General features: G+C 38.1%; 1 protein-coding gene across 7 annotated transcripts in view; it reads right to left on the bottom strand.

Annotated features, from left to right (window-relative positions):
- The window catches only part of TBXAS1 (thromboxane A synthase 1), a 252,198-nt gene that overhangs the window by 172,264 nt on the left and 57,514 nt on the right, over nt 1–22,420 (bottom strand). For 5 of the 7 annotated variants that reach the window (XM_081957166.1, XM_081957163.1, XM_081957165.1 and 2 more), the window contains exon 4: nt 20,481–20,507. The exons of 1 other annotated variant lie outside the window; for it this stretch is intronic. In XM_081957166.1, coding sequence (XP_081813292.1) covers nt 20,481–20,507 — 27 coding nt within the window. Of the gene's footprint in view, nt 1–20,480; nt 20,508–21,919; nt 22,001–22,420 lie in introns of those variants that run through there. One more of the 7 variants, XM_081957169.1, reaches the window with a different exon arrangement.

Below are 22,420 nucleotides of genomic sequence, written 5' to 3'. Positions count from 1 at the left end.
CCTATTGAAACAGAGAATCAGTTGCCAGGAATTAAAAATTGGGCCTATGCAGTTTAGAGACAGCCACTGGATCTCATTCATGCCCATGATAACATGCAAAATATAAAGCTGTGGTGGAGGGAATGGGACAACTTGCCATGACCAATTCGCAACAACCAACTCATCATTGCCAACTCACCATGGGAAAACTTGCCTCAGGATAATTTATCAATTTTATTTAATTATTTTAAATAAATACAAAATATTTTGATTTTTGCCCTTTATATTTCATTCTGTCCCCTTTTCATTCTGCATCCTTTATTTATGATTCCACTCCACCAATTCTTTGATATTAATGTAATTCTTGTCCTGTGGCAAGATGGCCATGGCGAGTTGTCTTGCAGCAAGTTGGCCATGGCAAGTTAGCCATGGTGATTGGTTCTTGGCGAGTTGGCCCTGGCAAATTGTCATAGTTGTGGGGTGGGCACAACTTGATCTTAAACACAGTGTAAATCCAGGCATTAACCTTCTTAGCCTAAACACTGCCAATGAGTCTCTGTAGTTGGATCTCAGAATGACCCTTCCTTGTCACAATCTCCAGTTTAATACCACAATTTGGAATGTACAGTATTTCATATACTGTACATTCTTTGTACAATGCTGTGAGCATTCCTTGCTTGAATAAAGATGCCAACAAAGAACTGATCTCATATGGTAGCTGTATAATATATTGACAATTTTGTGGTACACACAGTCCTTGTTTAACAATCCCTTGCTTAGCAACTGTTCGGAATTATCACACAAACACACCACACAGCATTTATGACCCTATTTTGAAGTTCTGACAGTCACACTCTACATAATCACATTCTGGCCATTTGGCAACCAGCTTGTTTGCAGCATCCTGTGGTCACTTGACTATGATTTTTGACATTTTTTCCTGGTTTTGGTGTTTATTTTTGGTTTCTGGGGATTAAAACAGCCAGTAGACCAAACAAATTTGCTTAACGACTGCTGTGTTCACTTAATGACCACTGTGTTTGTTTAATAGCCATCAAAAAAGGTGAAAAAATCTGGTGTGGTCACATGGTGATTGGCTTAGCGTCCGCAAAAATTTACAACTGTAAGTCTGGGCTCAATTTCAGTTGTAGGCAGCATCTCTTATCCTTATCCACAATATCATCCATATATTGCACTACAGAAGTTGGCATTATATGAGTTTTGTCCTATCTGTAATTTCTTTGGAATATGACCAAGTCAAGCAATTTCTCATTCAAAGAATAAGGGATAAGTTTCAGGGTTAGGGTTACTTAATAGGTTACCCAAACATGACAGAAACTAGATAAATAAGGGCACTTGGAAACCAGCAAGATTATCTATAAAATGTAACTATCTTCAAGTTGATCATAGCATTTTTCAAAGCTGGCATAACATTTATCATCCACAGTGCTACAAGTGGATGGTAGGGATATCTTGCACATCATGGTAAATATTGTAATAGATGGTACATTGTCTACATACATGTGCACGAATGCAGATCATTTTCAGAACATAAGGCTGAAAATCTCCATAGACTTTCAAAGCATTAGCTTTCAGTCCTTTAATTATGTCAACCTCCATAAAGCAGATATATATTTTTAAAAAATTGTGTTTATACTGTTCTACAGATTTAAAGAATATGCAAAAATGCCCCCCCCCATTAAAGATCAACTCACAAATACTAGCAAATAAGAGAATAAGTATATTATGTGTATCTCTACAAGCAACTTAGAACAGAGGAGAAACTTCCTGACAGTTAGAACAATTAATCAGTGAAACAGCTTGCCTCCAGAAGTTATGAAGACACTGGAAGTCTTTAAGAAGATGTTGGATAGCCATTTGTCTGAAACAGTACAGGGTTTCCTGCCTAGGCAGGGGGTTGGACTAGAAGACCTCTAAGGTCCCTTCCAACTCTGCTATTGTATTGTATGTGAACATTACAAATTTGAAAGAAAAAAATATGGTTGTTGTGAAAAACAATGCCAACGCAAAGAGAACCATGCCACCTTTAGATGGCTAGAAAAATCTATCAATTTCAAAATGTCAAAAATGGATAGATTACAAATCTCCTGAATCCAGTCTGTAATATTTGGAATAATATTACTTTTCCAATTTCTCAAAATGAATCTGTGATTTCCCATGACCAACGTAGCCAAAGTTCCTCAAAACAATATCAGATATTTGGAATGTAAATAAGTACATTTTCCCCAAAACCTACTTAACATATTAACATATTGTTTCCAAAAGATGCAAATAGCTTATATATATATTGTATTCGTAGATTTTCATGGGTGTAGGTATGCTGGTTTTGTTGTATTCGGGTCTTTTCCCGTGTAAGATTGAGATTGTCTTTGCAACGTTTCGGCAGGATCTCACCTGCCATTTTCAAGCTTGGGCTCAAAATGGGAACTTTTTGAGCCCAAGCTTGAAGATGGCAGGTGAGATCCTGCCGAAACGTTGCAAAGACAATCTCAATCTTACACGGGAAAAGACCCGAATACAACAAAACCAGCATATATATATATATATATATATACATACATACACTATAAGATCAAAACATATGAATCAATGACCTCTCAAAGACTGTACATCAAGCAAAAATCTCTCCAATGATCATTGTTTAAATACATTTGTGCTTAATAAAGCAGAAATAAGCATGGAAACCCGTTGCTAGACACATGTGCATGAAATTCTATCGATCCCATTCTTTTTTTTAAAAAAATACATCATGTACACAGTTTGCTTCCTTTGATCATCATCTCTAATAGCCATCCTCTGTGGGTGATATTCTTTAATTTATGTGTGTGCCATTTCAGATTTTAATGCACATATACAGGCCTTCTGAATTTAATAAAAACAGCTTTTCTACCCTTCAGAGTTATTGAGAGGTTAGTGTTATGTAATTAAGTTAATCCTCATTTGTAAAGGCTAATTAACTAAATGCTAATTGAATCCACATATGAACATTAGCACAATGCACTCTCATTAGACAATTTTAAAAAATTAACTGAGCTAAAACCAAGCAAATTATTTTGCTTCCTATAATCTTTATAGAAAATGGAGAAAAGAGGCTATTTTGATACAACAGCATGCTTTTTGCCCTTCATTTGCATTTTCTTTGTCTGACAAAGTATACAATCAACAGCTATTGTTGCCTATAGCATTTACCTAAGGCTGATATTCTATGTCTATTTACTTGGGAACAAGCTCCACTGAACTTATTTGGATTTACGCCTAAATTAAAACCTGGAAGATTGTGCTATTAAAAATATATATATTTAAAATCTAATCTAAATGGCAACTCAAACATTCCAAGGAAATCAAGACAAATTTTAATTGTATTGGAAATAACCACAAGTTGTAGTAGGTATATCTTGTCATCTTGTTTTTTTCATATTTGAATAAATTGTAAAGTCCTGTCTCCTTCATCCTCAGATCTATGAATCATGAACTCAGAATTTCCCACACAAACATGCCTCTTTTTCTACATATCATGACAGAGAACAGATGATGAAAAAGGACAGCTTCCTACAGCTGCTACATATTTTCCCCAAAAAGATCATACAGATAGTCAGTCTGAAAAAGTAGCTCAATCAGCCATTATTTGCCAAATAATGAGGAGCTATACAATAGATATATGGTGAAGGGCTCCAAGGTACAAATTTGCTATGAGAGATTTTCAGTATTCTTTGATGGTCTCAATGAGGAAACTATGCAAAAAAAAGTCTTAAATGGTTTATCTTTCTATTCTCTTTACTTTGAATCAAATCAGGGGAGCCAAATTTTGTCTATTGTGGAGTCGCCTCTATCTTAAATGATTACGGTATATTGGGGTATTCATCAAACATGCCAAGCTTATGTTGGAAGAAATGTCCACCTGGGTTCAATTCCAAGTGGGAAGAAAGACACTGGAAACATGGAGACTGCTTGGAAAGATGGTTTAATGGTGGACAGGACCACATGGGCTTTTTGGTACTGGGCAAAGAAAAAAGCACATGGGTGGGAGAGAGAGATTGATACCCTCTCTTGGGCCCCGCCTTGGAGCTTTCTGTTCTTGTGTAAGAAATGTATTCTGATTAGTTGTCAGACTCCCATGGGGCCAGGTTGAATTTTGCTGGGTGATGATGTAATGAAAGGGCTTTGCCATTTCCTATTATGGCTGAAGGCTTTGTTGGATCTTGGGTGAGAGCATTTGCTTATGAATAGACCTAGCTATCTCTTTATCTCTTACTGACATCTGCTGTGGGCTATTGAGGAGGGTGAGGGCTATTAAGAGTGTGTCTGCTTCCTGCCTTAAAAGAAACATGTTTCTCCATTTCTCATCCAGGGAAATATAATTGTCTGCCTTTTTTAATATTTCCTAGAATATTTCATTTTCTTAGGAGAGGGGTGGATGCTAACTTCCTACACTTAACAAACAAAGTCTACTGACATCTACTCAAACCATTCTAGCAAGCTGACTGAAGAAAAGAGATCCAGAAATTTAAAATCTATGATGGCTACTCCCCCCACAACTGGCTGTTTGTAAATTTTAACAGAAGTAAAACCTATTGTCTAGTTTTCTACTAATGATTGGATCAGCTCCTTTTTTGCACCATGCAGCAACCAGCATTTTATTTGAGACACCAAAAGTTTCCTCAAACTCTTCATTTCAGTGAAATCTTAAACAAAAGGGACAAATTTTTTTAAAAAAGTTTAAAAATGAGGGGAGAGTAATTTGAATTAGGGGAAATTCCTTCTTTGTATGGTTTTAAATAATAAAACTATATTTTTAAAAGCTTGTGTTCCAATATTTCATTCCTACCTTCCTTGACTTTATGATCTCTGAATACATTGTTCCTCAATTCCTCATAATTCCTGGCCATCATAATGTCACATCAGATATGAATCATGACTGCTCTCTAATACACAAAGGGCACCAGGTTTGAGGAGAATATTGAAGTTCTGCCTTCTCAATTTGTTGCACAAATTTTTTTTATTAAACATTATTGCTCTTTTACTCACATGTCATGCAGCTATTGTTTTAAGTTTTTCAAATTTAAAAAAAGGATTAATTATTCTGAATTTAAGAAATGCAGTCATTATTAATATATGGACATATATTGATTCAGGCAACACCATTAATAAGAAAAATTTAAAAAGCTATTGTGGAAAAAATAAAAGTGGGCATATCATAAGCAAGAAAGGATTATTTTCTATGAATATTTTTAAATTTCAGCAGACATTCTAAGCTATTGGCAGCTGAAGCTTTTACAAAGACCAACATTTAGAGAACAAAAATAACTCTCTGCCCCTTTCATTCCTGTGCACCTATCTAAATATCTCAGTCAATGTTCCTAGCTAATCATCTGATTTGCTTTAACAATTCTGCCTTATAACAAAACTGAGAAATAAAAGTAATAATTAAAATAAATAGAAGAAAGTGTGAATAATTGATGTGGCAATATCAGAGTATAATAAAAGACAAAGACATGGAGAAATTTATAATGTACAAAGATCTGAAAAGCAAAGTTCAAAGATTATGATATAACCAGCTGTGGTAATCCCAGTGTTTAGCAGAAGCCTAGATAAAATACCCCAAAAAAATTGTGGACAATATTTAGAAAATCTATGCATTAAAAAAAATTTCCATTGGCCACACTGCATGAATCTATATACTGTATTTTTCGCTCCATAAGACACACTGTTTTTCCTCCCAAAAGTGGGTGGAAATGTACATGCGTCTTATGGAGCGAATATGGGCGACAGGAAACAGCAGCGAACAGCAGCAGCAATCTCCGCTGCCGAGAACAGCTGATTGGCGGTATTCCAGGAGGACGATCCAACCACCGATCAGCTGCTCGGGGGCAGGGAGGAGGCTCCAGTGTTCCCCAGCAGAGGCCGCAGACACAGAGGAGGCAGTCTGTTTGCTGTTTGCTGCAAGGACGGTAGCCAGATGAATACTGAATATATGGTGGGAGGCAGAGGCAGATTTTCCCCCCTCCTCTAAACCTAGGTGCATCTTATGGTCAGGCGTGTCTTATGGAGAGAGAGAGAAATACGGTATATACTATGCCAACACATTAGAACATTACTGGTTCTTGGGAATAACTTGATGTTTATGAAATCCAACAATGGAAAGAATTAGTAGCTGTGATTTCACACTATTGTGTATTTAATAATAATGCCACACTTACCATCTACAGGAGAAAAATAGTTTAAAAAAAAGGAATCAAGATGCCTTATGGAAATAATATCAAGAGTATGGATAAAGAGAACCATTACAAATACCTGGACAACCTTCAAAATGACAACATCAAGCACGTTGAAATAAAAAAGGTTAGAAATGAATATATCCTGAGAGTGAAGAAGATCTTAATTTCCAAACTCAGTAGAGGAAATACCATCCAGGCAATTAACACCGGGGCAATTCGTGTGTTTAGACATAGAACTGGAATAGTGAACTGGTCTTATGCAGAACTGAATGTCCTAAATAGGAAAAATAATGCAATTACAGTAATCATGCCCTTCATCCACCCAGCAACGTTGACATATTTGACTTACCAAGGAAAATAGGTGGATATGGAATGTTGTAAGTATGTCAGATAGTTGAAGTAGAAAAAAAGGACATTGGAAGACTATCTGAAGGACAGTGAACAAGATGCACTAAAGCTAGTATATCATGAAAGTTACTCAATACTGAAGGCACCAAATAAGTCTATAGGAAAGACAAACTGAAGAACTAAAGAGAGACACAGCGAAGCAAAGTATTACATGGTCAGTAATTTTTTAAAAAAGCAAGCAGGCAGAACAGATTATAAGACCAAGCCTTATAAATAAATGCAAATAATGTCGGAATTGAAAAGATAGCTACAGACAGAAAACACCTTCTCTACAAAGAAGTTGAAGGAACACTGAACTTCTAAGTTAGCTGCTTCAGGAAAATCACACAAACTAACTATAAACAATGGTATGATGAAGCAGAGACAATGATGCATTGGAATATCTGTAAGAAATGCCATTTGCCTGCAAGCAAGAACTGGTGGGACCATAAAATAGGCAAAGTTATACAAAATGAAGAAGAAGTGCTCTGGAACTGTAGAATTCAGAGAAGCATCTTCTACTCAGCAGCCCAAACTTAACAAATGTTGATAAGAAAGACCAAAAAAAAGTCCAGCTAGTGGACATGGCTGTACCTGGAGACAGCAGAGTAGAAGAGAAGGAAATGGAGTAAATCACAAAATACAAAGATCTGCAAATAGAAATAGAACAACTGTGGCAAAAGTAAGCAAAAATGGTACTAATAGTAATAGGCGCCTTTGGTACAATCCAAAATATCTGGAGCACTATGTGAATACCCTTGCACTGACAAAATCACCATCAGTCAATTGCAAAAGGCAGCTTTACCTGGAACAGCTTACATTCTGTGACTATACCTTTAACCCCATCAAAAAACATTTGCCTATCCCAGGTCCTTGGAAGGGACTCGATAGATGGCTAAAAATGCCAAATCCAGTTTAAACATCTGGCTGACCCTGGGAACAACCATAATAATAATAATTTGTTAATTTTATAGGCTGCCTACCTCCCTAATAACTCTGAGCAGTTTACAGTTGTTAAAACATTTAAAAAGAAAAAACAATACCAAAACACAAAAATACCACAAGACAAAAGAACAATAATGGCAAAAAAATAAAAATAAACAAACAGACACAAATAGGAAGAAAGGGATATCAATCAAAGTTACCAAAAGCCAGAACACCAGAAGTCTGATGTTATTCAGATGGACAACTGAAACAGAAGCCTTGCCAACAAATGATTTCTTTTAAATTCTTTATCAAATTCTTCCTTAAACGTTTCTTCTTTTCTAGCTGACTATTCAAAGTAGAGAACAACTAATTGACTAAAAGAAAGGATGGGGGGGGGGAGGTGTTCATAAATATGATTGTGGACTGTACACCGCCCCGAGTCCCTTTTTGGGAGAGGGGGCAGTTTAGAAATGTGAATAAATAATAATAATAATAATAATAATAATGATGATGATCCAGAGATGTCTGCAAGAAGTTATCAGAACCTAACATCTTTGCACTGTTGCTTTCATAACTATGAGTGCACAAACAAAATGAGATCTGAGAACACAGATGGAAGGTATGGCATTGTCATGACTATAAAGGCAAAGGTTCCCCTCGCACATATGTGCTAGTCATTCCTGACTCTAGGGGGCGGTGCTCATCTCCGTTTCAAAGCCAAAGAACCAGCACTGTCTGAAGACGTCTCCGTCGTCATGTGGCCGGCATGACTAAGTCATGACTATGGATAGGTCCATATACTGAATGAATCCATTGTGCGTTTTATTTGATTTTGGCTAGTCCTAGTATAAAACCCAGTCATTATAATTTGTAACTCATACTGTAAATCTTAATGTGCTATGTGAACCCAGGCAATAGTGGCTTATTCAGTAAAACATAGCGAAACAAAACATGATATGTACATCTAGCCAGGCACCATACTTCATAAAGATTACTGTAATCAGCTGACCAAGGGAGGTAATAGAAGGTCACACAGTGGGAGTCTAAACAAATAAGATTTGTGAGGATTCTCCAGCAAATTCTAAGACCCCTGATGGAATGCCAGGTTAGCAACAAAAGAGGAGCTCTATAGCATGAAACAACTTCAAGTGTGATGTTATAGTGCTTGGTTTGGGAAAGCATTCCTTAAGTATGCAATAGCCACAATGCTCATATTGGGGGGAGGGATGATTAGAAATCCACTGAGGAGACAAACCATAGCAAGATGCCTGCAGAAATGGAGATAACAGCCTTCTTTTCCCAACATGAGTATCATAGTTGTCCCAGGATACACTATCAACAAGTCTGGGGGATGGTTGAGTGAAGTAAGAATTGTATGAATTACATGGATATTACAACTCCCTATCAACCTAAAGCATAGTTAGATGCCCCATGCTCTGTAAACCTGAAATAATTAATCTCTTGCAAGACAACAACAATAAGACAACAAGTCTTTGTCGTTTACTTTGCTCCTAGCATAGCACTCCATCGGGCTCTGCATAATTAAATACAATAAAATTCTCCAACCTGGCGCACACCATCACACTACAATTTTCAACACTCACAGCCTGCCTAGACAATTAGATAATGGGAACTGTATATTATTGGAGGATGCTGTTCCAAAGAAGTCAGGTCTATACAACAGGCCAATTGCCCCTACGTTCTGCATTGTGAAAAGTCACACAAAGAAGCTGACTGTTCAGGTAACCAGAGATAGCCTTTTCTTCCTAATGTGTTCAGCCTAATCTGAGAAGTCAAATGCCAGCCATTGTACCACACATACTTAGTTTTGAATCTCAGTAAATCTCACTTTGACAAAATTTTGAGAATCCTGGTCAAAATATTGTTCATAGAATCCAACTGTTAAGCATGCAACCTTTAATGTATAAAGCATAAACCACAGAAATTTAATAATGTATCTTTTTATTGAAAAATTACACAGGAAAGTTATTTTACATTTCAAAAACAGAAAATGTGTACTTCTAAATCCACATGGAATATAAGAAGAAATGAACATAAAAATTGCCTACTATGGTTAGACTAATTCAAACAAGTATTTTTAATTTCAGCAAGTTCATATTTATCATAGATTTTATACAATGCTTTACATTGTAGTATTATATTTTGCTTTACTTCATTTAGTGTAAAAGTCTACAACTTGATTCTCTCAAAGCCTTTGTATAGCACTCTTGAATTCCTTCAAAAACTGACATATGTCTAAAAATTATTTCATTTAGCAGACAACAATCCAATGAAACATTGAAATTACTGATATTTATAAATTGCAAGCATTGCCAGAAAAATGCAACTATACATTTCAATGTGAAGAATTTTGAACGATCTGGTCAAAACGTATAGAGTTGGTTTCCAGCCTGTGTTTTTTTATAATTTAATGTGTAGACCATATAATTATCATCATCATCATCATTCTATCCACTGTCTATCCACTGCAGATGAAGGCCTCTTCTGAATATTTCCAACCAATAGTCTTGAGCTTTCCTTTGCCAGATGGGCCCATAATACTTCCTAATGTCGTCATTCCATCTTGTTTTAGGTGTCTTTAGTTGGCACTTTTTATCAAGTGGAATCCATTCTATGACTGCCTTAGTCCACCTACCAATTATCAGTATATGTCATTGTTTTAAAAAGCAAGCACACACCGCACACAGGTTTTACAATGTTAGACATACTAATGAAAACACTAAGATTCCAGAGTCCTTCTTCATGTGTATTGTGTTAGCATAGAGTAGAGCTGAGGTAGCCCAGCAGGCCCCTGTCCTATTAGGAATGGGCTTCCATAAGAGAATGCTGATACAAACTGATGTCCCCAAAAGTGGGTGATGTTTGGAGCAGGTCAGAGGTGGGTTCCTACCAGTTCGGACCCATTTGGCCGAGTAGATAGTAGATAGTACACACCCAAACTGGTTCTCTTGGGGGCCCCTTGGGCCCCATAATCTTTTAAGTACTGTGCATGTGTGCATAGCACCTCCCTGGGCAAACCAGCAGTAGCAGCAGCCAGAACTCATCCCTGGAGCAGCTCATCATTCCATCTGGGATGGAGGCCTCAGGGGGCACCCCCATATCCACATGCTCTTTAGAGTTGTGCCTTCATGAAGAGAGCCACAGTTAATTCCCTTTGCCTTCAAAAGACTGTATACCAGAAAGAATAAGTTAATTAACCAGATTCCTTGATTACACTAGGAGGCTTAGCTTAGATGAAAGAAGGGAGAGCGGGTGACTAGACTAAAACCACAGTGCAAAAACAATTTCCTACGTAAGGGAAATTCTTAATTATTTGTTTCAATTAAAAAATGCTGTCACCGCAAAGATTTTAATGTGTGGGGGTCATGAGACAGTGAAAACAGATGAGATGGATTGCAGTCTAATGCCTCCAGCATTTGCTATGCGTCAGCTAAAAATCCATTCATACATTTGTATAAATCTTATTTATGTAGTGGAATTTGTTAACAATATATTTTTAAAGTGCAACATAAATCTTGTTATCACATTCTGATTCTGTCACTTTCAAAGTAACAATCAATAATGGATAATCTTTAGACAAATAGCTGTGTTTAGAACATCTCTTGAAATAATTATCTTTCCACAATATGTAATATAACAGTGTGGTTTGCTTGTTTTGAATAATCAAAAGCATGGCATCAGTTCTAATTCAAGCACATATATTTATGAGTAATTCTTACTATAACATTTTAGCATGTTATTTAGGATAGATTTCAAGCGCTGTATCTATTTACTTTTTAGCTTTGACTTAAAATTAGGTTTGCAAAAAATTAAACCAATTTATCCTTTTTATTTATATATAACAGCAGCATAAACTGCATCAGATCAGGAAGAGAAATTGAGAAATATGTTGTGAATATGTATTTTTATATATACAGGTGAAACTCGAAAAATTAGAATATCGTGCAAAAGTTCATTTATTTCAGTAATGCAACTTTAAAGGTGAAACTAATATATGAGATAAGACTCATTACATGCAAAGCAAGATAGTTCAAGCCGTGATTTGTCATAATTGTGATGATTATGGCGTATAGCTCATGAAAACCCCAAATCCACCATCTCAGAAAATTAGAATATTACATGCAATCAATAAAACAAGGATTGTACATAGAACAATATTGGACCTCTGAAAAGTATAAGCATGCATATGTACTCAGTACTTGGTTTGGGCTCCTTTTGCAGAAATTACTGCCTCAATGCGGCGTGGCATGTAAGCTTTCAGCCTGTGGCATTGCTGAGGTGTTATGGAAGACCAGGATGCTTCAATAGCGGCCTTCAGCTCTTCTGAATTGTTCGGTCTCATGTCTCTCATCTTTCTCTTGGCAATGCCCCATAGATTCTCTATGGGGTTCAGGTCAGGCGAGTTTGCTGGCCAATCAAGCACAGTAATCCAACAGTCATTGAACCAGGTTTTGGTGCTTTTGGCAGTGTGGGCAGCTGGAAAATGAAGTCAGCATCCCCATAAAGCTCGTCTGCAGAAGGAAGCATGAAGTGCTCCAAAATCTCCTGGTAGATGGCTGCGTTGACCCTGGTCTTAATGAAGCACAGTGGTCCAAAGTCCTGTTGCTCAGTGGTCCAAAGTCCTCTTTTCTGATGAGAGCAACTTTTGCATCTCATTTGGAAACCAAGGACCCAGAGTATGGAAGAAGAATGGAGAGGCCAATCAAGCACAGTAATCCCACGGTCATTGAACCAGTTTTTGGTGCTTTTGGCAAAAGTTGCTCTCATCAGAAAAGAGGACTTTGGACCAGGGAGGTCCTAGTACAGGTCTCCTGCATGAGCAGAGCATTGGCCTAGATGACCTCCAAGGTTCCTTCCAATTCTGTTACTGTTAAGGCATGTCTCTTGAGTCTTCAGGCTGATACTGTTTCACAGAAAGGACCTGGAGCATGCCCATTTTACCAAATCTGGTAGGGTGGGTACAAACATTGAAACCAAATGATCCTGCAGTTAACTTGGCCTGGTGCAAAGCAACAGGACTCTAAAGATGATTAGCAGCACCTTAAACTGTACAAATCTTAAAGTTGCTGACATTGAGAAAAACTGATATAGAGAATTCATATGGCACATTTCAAACCAAGATCATTAATCCCTGCTTGCTACAGATTGTATATGTTGGTCCATGCAACAGGGGTGCAGGAATAATCCAAAGTTTCCTTTGAAACCCCACCGGATTCAATAGTTATTTGGATAAACAAACTATCCTAAGATTGGAACAACTGGGCTGATAAGATCAGATTTCCCTGTCCTTTTTGCTCCCTCCCATCAAATGTTATGCTGAAAGATGAAGAATTAAGTTGAATCTGGGGACCTAGATAGAGACATGGGAAATTTTGTGAAGGGAAAGCCTCATAAGGACATCTATGCAGAGGAGGAGTCTCTTTTCCATCCATCTTCTTTAGTAAATTTTTTCACCCTACCACGTACATGGGATGGAAGGCTGTGGAGAAAAGGGGACAAAAATATTGGTGCATGAATTCAAGCCTGGTCTTAATCTGTTATTTATAGATGGATCATTCATATATACAATTTAATTTATGTTCTGATCGAAATATTGTTATCCTCCAAGGAATTGCATTCAAATTTAAAATAATCTTTTAAAAATAACTCGCTGAACAGAAGACTCCAAATCCTCCCTTTCTATAACACTGAAAGATTGTTATTCTCTTATTTCTTAAAAAAATGCAATAACTGGGTTTGGATCAGTGGTGGGTTTCCATTTTTTTTTACTAACGGTTCGCACTCGCAACGCTTCCATGTTTGCGCAAAAGCGTCTGGGCGGAACCTCCCGCCGCTGTCACCATCGGTTCGCCCGATCCAGGCCGAACCGGGAACAACCCACCTCTGGTTTAGATATATGATTTCAAACTGAAATGTGAAGCTTCCTCCCTATGCTTCCGTAACGGACTTCACATAAATTCGTAGATTGTGATCTGTTCAATCCTACAGTTTATATTGGCTGAACCAATTTTAATTGATTTGATCATTACTATGAATTCTGACTTCAACAAGTAAGCAATATTCCATCAAGCCAAGGGCACAATAGTAAGAAGTCTCTCTCTTAGACTGCAAAACTAGTTGAATCTATATTCTCTTTTCAACCCCTTAAACTGAAGCTGCCAATGAAGTTTCCTCTTAATTCTGATTCTGATGAAACTGTACTCATGTTACACTGTCAATTAGAATATTGTTGAAGACCCACTAAGACTATTCCCAACCTAACCTGACCTACTATGTTATTTTGTTAAAATAGCACATGTTGATTGCCTGCCTGATTAAGTTAAAGATTTTGTGCAAACAATAGCGAGCCAATTTCCTTCTTTTAAGTTACCTTCTAAATTGACTCTGCCATGGAGAGCTGAGGTAGATACTGTTATGAGTACAAGCTCTGTGCATCAAGGCTTCCCAACACAATCACACTGGACTCAACACTGTCCAGATTGTGAGTTCTACATGCCAACACATTGCTCAAACAAAGCTAAAATTGATCTTGGCGCTTATTTTGTTATACATGCCTGGAATAGTTTCAGCAGAGACTCCAAAACTTGGAGGCTTCCATATTAGACAGAAAACTACATTAGGGATTCTTTGGGGGAAAACATGCAGGTAATGGAGCATGAAGAGAAAGAGGAAAAACTATACTAATTGAATAATTCACACGAAATGAAATTGTTTTCTTAATTAGACTAGTATACTGTCCCTATTTGCAGTGCCATAGCAGAGTCTACTTTTTTCCGCCTTGGGGAGCCATTCATAGGGTCAGAATAATTGTTTTATTTCTCCTTCCAGAAATTAAGTGTCATGAAAACAAAATTCTGTATTTAGAGAGGTCACATAGGTGAGAAGAGGGAGCATAAAAAGCAATGATGAAAAATGTAAATATACCTGAATATGGGAATCTATGTGTGTCTTAATTCAACCGATCCAGGATTCTTTATTAAAGTGGTGACCTCTGGTAGAAAGGCAATTCTACCTGTGGTCTGTATCACTCCATTTTAAACTGCCCTTCAGTCTCCTTGATTATGAAGGCATTCTTCCTATGTTCCACCTGTCAACACTACCTAGGTTAGCATTTATCTTGCTCAAGGGAACCAGCAATTTGAGAAATAACTCACAAAACTCTCTGCGGTATCGATAGAAGCTGAATTTCTCTAACAGGGTGTATACTAGAGAAAATGCATTTGTTTATATTTTATGCATGAGCTCTATAGACTTCTCAGAAAATCAAGACAGCTTACACGAGGATCTCTCTTCATTATATTTCCACAACCACTCAGTGTGAGAGATTGAGATGGAAGTTATTAGATTGGCTGGAATTGATGGGAAGAGTAATCCAACATATTCTGAAGGTATTGGGTTTGAGAAGTCTGGTGTAAGTGGGTTGGAGGGTTGGAACTGGCAAGGCAAGAAACCAAGAGTTTCAGATCAGACAAAACCATTATCTAAACGTAGCGCCTATGCCCTGAATGAGGGGGAAAGAGACACAACAATCTATTACTGTGAAAGAACAGGAGGAAGAGAGCTAATATTTAAATTCTGGGTGCTCACACAAACACACACACACACATGGCTATATTCAGGAGTGGGCTGCTATGGGTTCGTCCGGGTTCGGGAAAACCTGTAGTTAACATTATGGCAGGTTCGGAGAACCTCCAAATCCCACTGCTGGCTGGCCCCGCCCACCCCACCCTTTCCCTCCCAGGAGTCTCCACACAGGCCCATTTTGAATGCGAGGTAAGTGAAGGGCCCCCGTGCGGAGGCTCGGGGAGGGGGAAAACAAGCCTCCTGGAAGTTCCATTTCCAGCCTCCAGAGGGCCTCCAGAGCCTGGTGAAGGCAACACCCCCCCCCTGCCATGGTGCAGGAGGCCGACTAGGCAACACCCACCATGGCCACGCCCACCCAACAACAAGCTGAGAAATGTTTGAAGGCCACCCCTGCTATATTCCTAAATTCTGTAGTAGTCAACCTTCTGCATAGATATGATTTCTAGTTTTCAGCCAAGCTTTCATCTACTGTGCTGAGTGCTTCGATGTTTTGTGATTAACTGGTACAAGTATGGCAAGTTGTGCATCTCAACAGTTGTGAATCAAGCCATACCTGGGTGATATCCAAAGGCAGAAGATAAACCAATCAGCTAATAATATGCTGCAATAATCATGAAAAGCTGCATGAATTATGGATTACTATATGTTTCAAACTATTGAATTTTTTAAAAAATGAAATCATGCTCTTATTCATATTGAAGAATAATATTTTTAGAGTTGGAATTAAGAGCAAAGGAAAAGTCACTATGATGCTAGCACCTGTGATACTTTGAATTTAAGTGAATAATTGGGGCTTTTGTTAAATGTACTAATTAAGCTGCCAAACAATAGAAACAAAAACTAAACAGACATTACAGAGGAAAAGCACAAATCAAAGTCATACCAGGATTTATTTACTGACCTGGGATTGATGATAATGAATTTAATGGATGTTTTAATTGGATAAAAGAAAAACAAAGGGGTAAAAAGAAGACATGCTCTTAAATTATGAAATAAAACCCTCCCCCAAATTAAACATGAAGGTTACATCAACAATAAAGCAGAAGGTAAGAGAGAGGGAGAGAAAAAAATCCATAAAAAGACAGAGAAGCCATTAAATTTTTAAACAATTAACATTTACAAATGTTCGCCATATATAATCCACAGTTATTACTGTGTAAGCCTAGTTTCACATTATGACACAATCGTATCAAGCGCATGATAATGTAATAAACTTAAGCACATTTACTCCCAATATCTGCACAATTATTACCAGAGTTATTCATATTTGTATATGTAAAAGGTTTATGGGGTTTCACTAGCTAGCACTATAGTTTGTCAAGGAAAGCTAGAACAGGAAACGGGTGAATTCGTCCATTAAAAAAAAAAGCAATTTGGGAAGATGTTTCATAACAGAATCCCAGCTTGGCCAGAATCTTAAGTATTCTACATCTGAAAACAAGTTTGGTATAGTGAGTAAAAGCACCAGGAGAGACCGTGAGTTCTACCCTGTTTCCCCCAAAATAAGCCCTCCCCCAAAATATTGCAACACAGCAGCTGCCATGAGGTGACCCTGCTCACCACCTCCTGCACCTCAAAAATAATAAGACCTCCCCGAAAATAAGGCCAAGCGTTTATTGGGGGGGGGGGTCAAAAGAAAATAAGACCCTGTCTTTTTTTCGGGGAAACACGGGTAGTACACCTTAGGCATGAAGTCAGCTAGATGACCTTGAGACAGTCAGTCATTCTCTCAACTCTTAAAAGGAGACAAATGCAAACTGCTTCTGAAATCTTGCCATGAAATCTACAGGAACTAGACTAGGAGTCAACGGGGATTCAAAGGCCGAAAAACCAAAACCAAAATTATACATTTAGAGCTTGTTCATACAAGGAAGCTGCATAAACCAATTAAAATGGCTTCCGCAGGCTCACTAAACAGCCATAACTTGGTATACATGGAAAGTCCTGAATTCATGAAACTATGCATTTATTAGCAATCACAAATGTATCTAAAATCTTGGAGGCCTCGGGACTGCATCCGAAAAGTTGATGTGCAGCTCTGGAGAGCACCAGAAGATTTTTTAATTTGGTATACAAGAAATGATTCAATTCATATCTGAAGAGTATAAACTGAGAATCGTATATAGATTTTGCCTTGGTTTTACCTATGGGGTGGGGTGGGGTGATAAAGTCCTAGAACACCTAGCCGAGTATAGCCATCAAACTGTTTTTATTCATTTGTTTTATGGTCAGAGATCAAAAGGAAAGTAATAAGACAATGTAAGCCAATAAAACAAGGTGAGAAATTAGCATATTAGAGAACAGAAGGTACTGGCAAACAAGTGCTGCCATTTGGCAGCCAGACCAACAAACCCTGAGCATAATTCAAACTCAGAGTCTTCTAACTACAATTGCAACTGAACGGAATTTGACAACTTATTCCCTTTTTAATAAATGAAAGGGTCGGCTTGAAATGGAGTTTGTCTGCTCTTTATTAGCAGAACCATTGACAGAGATTTCTAAGACAGTTTCCCTTGTTTGTTTGTTTGTTTTAATAGTGTAGCCTTCAACTTGGTTAATGTCTGAACAAAGGAAATACATGCTTGAGTGTCAATCCAAATATTATTAAAATTAATTCATTACTTAATAGGTGGCTCATGGCTAAGTCACTGAGCTTGTCGATCAGAAAGGTCGGCAGTTCGGCGGTTTGAATCCCTAGTGCAGGTCTCCTGCGTGAGCAGGGGGTTGGACCAGATGACCTCCAAGGTCCCTTCCAACTCTGTTACTGTTTACTGTTTAATGCAATTTTAATAATAATTTTAATGCATCCACTTTTCCCTTTTGAAGTATTTGCCAAAAATATCAACTTTCAAATAAAATAAGCAACTGCTGAAAACAATGTCCGAAAGCAATATAATTATGTCCCTCAACTAAGAGAAAGAAAAAGACCCCCAAAGAGCCATTGCCAACATTAAACTTAGTGGATAAACAGACTAACCCTGTGATGGTGGACCTATGGCATGCGTGCCACAGGTGGCACACAGAGCCATATTTGGTGGCATGCCAGCTGTCAGCTCCGGCATGCATGCATGCGCTGGCCAGCTGGCTTTTGACCCTCCCCAGGCTTCAGGAAAGCCTCCAAAGGCTGGAGAGGGCGAAAAACAGTCCCAACGGCCCAACCAGAAGTTCGGAAACAATCTGTTTCCAACTTCCGGAGGGCCACCAGGGGGAGGCAGTTTTCACCCTCCCCAGGCTTCAGGAAATCTTCCAAAACCTAGGGAAAGGTCGTGTACACATGCGCGGGGTGTGTGTGTTTCACGCACATATGCGCAGGTGGGCGGGGAGGATTTAATTCGTGTGGGCACGTGTGCAATTTTGGCACATCGTAAGAAAAAGGTCCGCCATCACTGGACTAATTTCTTCTGAGCAATATCCTCAGATGCTCAGCATTTGCCAATGAGTTTGTAGGCAACCATTAGCCAAAGGCAGTTTAAGAAGACCTCTGCAGGGTAAGGCTTAATATTCTAAGAAATGGAACTTCCGGTTGTACAAAGCCAGCCTAATAATGACAACCCCAGCAAAGCCAGAAGCCCCTAACTCAATAGCACCTGTCATAAAAACCCTAATGAAAATAAATTGATACCAATTTACCCATGTGCTGGAGAGCATATGCATAATGCGTTTAGATATCGCTAATAAAGTTAAGTCTCAACTAAATTTATTGGCTGACAGATAAAGACTGATCTCCATAGCAAATCAAGGTTGACAGCAATCTTGGCTGTACAATTGCTCCTTGGGAATTTGTTTTGTGGGATTTATTTTTTAAGTTGTCCATTTTTTTTTAAAAAAAAAAAGTATTTTGGCCCTAATGAGATTTCAGAAGCATGATCAAAATAACAGGGATCAGGTGGGGAGGCTATGAATAAAGCAGCAATTTTCTAAGCTCTGCAATAATGACCAAAGAATAGAGACAGTTCAATATAAGATTTAACTTCTGATAATTCTCCCTCTTGAGGAATCATATGACCATTATTCTATTTCACTATATTGTCTAATGCCAGCCTGTCTTGATAGGCTGAACTGCTTCATGTGTATCACTGGGCATGGGGGCACCATTAATTAACTTTTGACATGAGACCATTTTCTGTTCATGCTTTTTCCTGGCCCAAAGTCCTTTCCTATTTTGGGACAACTTCACATAGCTATACTTTCCGATCTCTAGGGACATTAGCAATACTTCCTCTTTTATCACACTTGCTTACAATTCCTTTCCAGTTAACTGATTAAAACAACAACAACACCCTACTATATTTTTCAGGCAATGCTCACTTTAAATGAGTAGACACAAAAAGATATATAAAGGATTAATCAGTCATCTGCTTAATAAAAGGTTAAAGAGTCAAAGGTGGCTGTTTAGGATTCCAGTTCATTATGCATTTTTCTACTAGATTCCATTCCATCGCTCATCCCTATCATTTCCAAATCTCTCCAAGAGTCAGTCCTCAGTCTGTGCCGCTGAGCCTTTCTGCAGCAGAAAGCCACAGGAGTTATTGATGAAGTGATATAAAACCCTGTTGACATAACAATATGTTGGATGGAGTCCCACAGCTATTCAATGTGTTTTGCAGCTAGCAGAAATCCAGCTGGCAGGCAACGTACTCAGGCTGAACTGCTGATGGATAGCTAATGGCATGTCTACCCTGTCTTTCTTGTACCAACCTTTTCTTCCTATCAATATCACCACCTGGGCTAAGGATTCAATAGTGACGATCCAGACTGATCAGATCACATAAACATACCCCATCATGCTGCTATAGAAAGTCATCACTGGAAAATTCAAAAGCTAGGTGAAATCAACAGTAAGGTATTTTTATACCTTGCAAGAGATCAGGCTGATAGTCGCAACAGATGGCAATAGCCAGCCTAAGAGTTAGAGGAACTGTGAGCAGTGGTGGTGCAGTGGTTAGAGTGCAGTATCGCAGACTACTTCTGCTGACTGCCGGCTGCCTGCAATTTGGCAGTTCAAATCTCACCAGGCTCAAGGTTGACTCAGCCTTCCATCCATGGGTAAATGAGGACCCAAATTGTTGGGTGCAATAGGCTGACTCTCTAAAAGACTTAGAGAGGACTGTAAAGTGGTCTATAAGTCTAAGTGCTATTGCTATTGGTAACTGTAACCCAAAACACATATATATGGAGGGCACCTTGTCTATCCTGTTGTTGAGTAAGGTCAACAATAAGATACTCAGCAATGCAGCATAAACCAAAGAAAAAAAATCAATGACAACTTGTGCACCTCTTTGCTACCTGTTAAGTCATGGGAACTGGCATCAATAAGAGCAAAGATGAACAGTAATCTCTGTTTACCTTCCTTACAGAATGTGCAAATTGGACCTAAAGGCGAAGATCAAACAAATGGATTTACTGGCAACTCAAGACAAAGAGAAAATTGGATCATTAAGTCAATATTACTCAGGGAACAACCAAAACTTGGAGATAGCTCTGATTCCAATTACTACAGGCCATATCTTCCTTACACTATTGTGAGCCAAGTAAGATTTTACAATTTTGGTCCATCTGTGGGAAAAGTGCACCCATGTTTAGGTAGATAGCTGAATTAGGGTTAATGAAAATAATACCAAAGATTATACAGGTATTCAGACTTATCTAGTAATCAAGGTAGGTGTCAAAAAACAAAAGATGGAAAAGTTGAAATACAAATTTCAGACCAAATATTATGCCAATGAAATCTGCAGTCATTTGGGGGGGAGGGGGCAGAATGGTTTGTAACATGAATGCATTTGTTAATTATAAGTGTCATCAGATATTTAAAGATACAATAGAGAAAAGTCCAGATGAGGGTTAGAATCTGCTTTCAAAATTCAGAAAGCTAGAATAGAATATAACTTTATTATGGTCCTAGACCAGCAATAGACATCACCGTTTACAATATATTTAAATATATATATTATATATATTGACATTAATAGTGCATAATAACATCCCAGTTAAGAAAATACATGTTCTCAAACTGTTAGGGTCACTCCCTACTTTACGTGAGTGGAGAGCCGATAAGTATGTGAGTAAATATATTTTCCAAAAATCGTTAAGAGATATCTCCAAACAATTGGTACAAAACTCAGAAAGCTCATCTCAGGAATACTCTGTCCTCAGTATGTATGAGAGACAATGTGTTATATTCTAATACAGTGGTCGCCAACTCCTGGCAGCATGCAAAACCATGTCTCCTCCAGTCCGGGGAAAACTCTCTCCTGTTGCCCAAAAGGTTCTAAGAAACCATTTTGCAAGAGGAAATTGTCCTCCTAATGATGACTAAATTAAACCATTACTATTACAACACTGGGAGGTATTAGCATAGAGTTGTCATCCTGCTTCCCATTTCCAAAGAGCAACATGGTGCTTCCTTGGAAGGATATTTCTGTTACATACTTCATTAACTTCCTGATGGGTAACAGGCCTCTGTGAAGTTTGACCATGACAAAAAATCAGAGAGGAAGTTGAATTATTTTTCAATTGAATCTGACAGTACTGGCAGCGAGAGGCCTCTAATACTGTAGGAGGCAAAGAGAACTCTTCCAGAAGCTCTGGATGAGGGTGCAGAACTGTGATCAACAGCTTGTAAAATCCATGTGACCAGAAGCAAAAGAAATCTGGTAGAATATTTGACAGAATCAGACTTGGAATAAATTAATTGGGTAATTAAATGCATTTTACCTCATGGGAAATAAATGATTTAGAGAGAATGTTCTGAGTTCAACTTTTAGGATTACCTGATTTCTCCTTACCTTGAAAATCATATTTCACCCAGGAATTTTTAACTTCACAGAATTCATATTATTTTCAGCTAATTAAAATGATTTTGCAGACGACCAGTTGAACGTGCCTTAAGAAATAAAGTCTTGCTTGGCAGGCACTCACTAAACTATATAGAAACGCTGAAGAATTAAGATTTGTTTTACATTGTAATGGTAGACTAGCATTCATCTTCAAACCAAACTGACTGAAACAATAAGCAGAATGGAGACATATTCAGAGAGAGACAGACAGACAGACAGACAGACAGACAGACAGACAGACAGACAGACAGAGAGCAATGTCCAAGAGGGCATGTTGTGACTGCAGCTCCTACAATTCTCTGCTTTGAATTCCATTTCAATGTCACAGCAGAGAAACCTACTTTAGAGCTTACCCATCCGTATCCAAATTTGGGAGGGGAAGAAAAGAAAACATTAGGATTTGTTTTTCTTCAATGTAAATATCAGGCAGATAGCTAGAAAATACAGTTC

Source organism: Natrix helvetica, assembly GCF_964273705.1.
Source record: "Natrix helvetica genome assembly, chromosome: 6".
NCBI lineage: Eukaryota > Metazoa > Chordata > Lepidosauria > Squamata > Natricidae > Natrix > Natrix helvetica.
The sequence above is the reverse complement of the archived record's forward strand: the minus strand, read 5'-3'. Positions and strand labels throughout refer to the sequence as shown.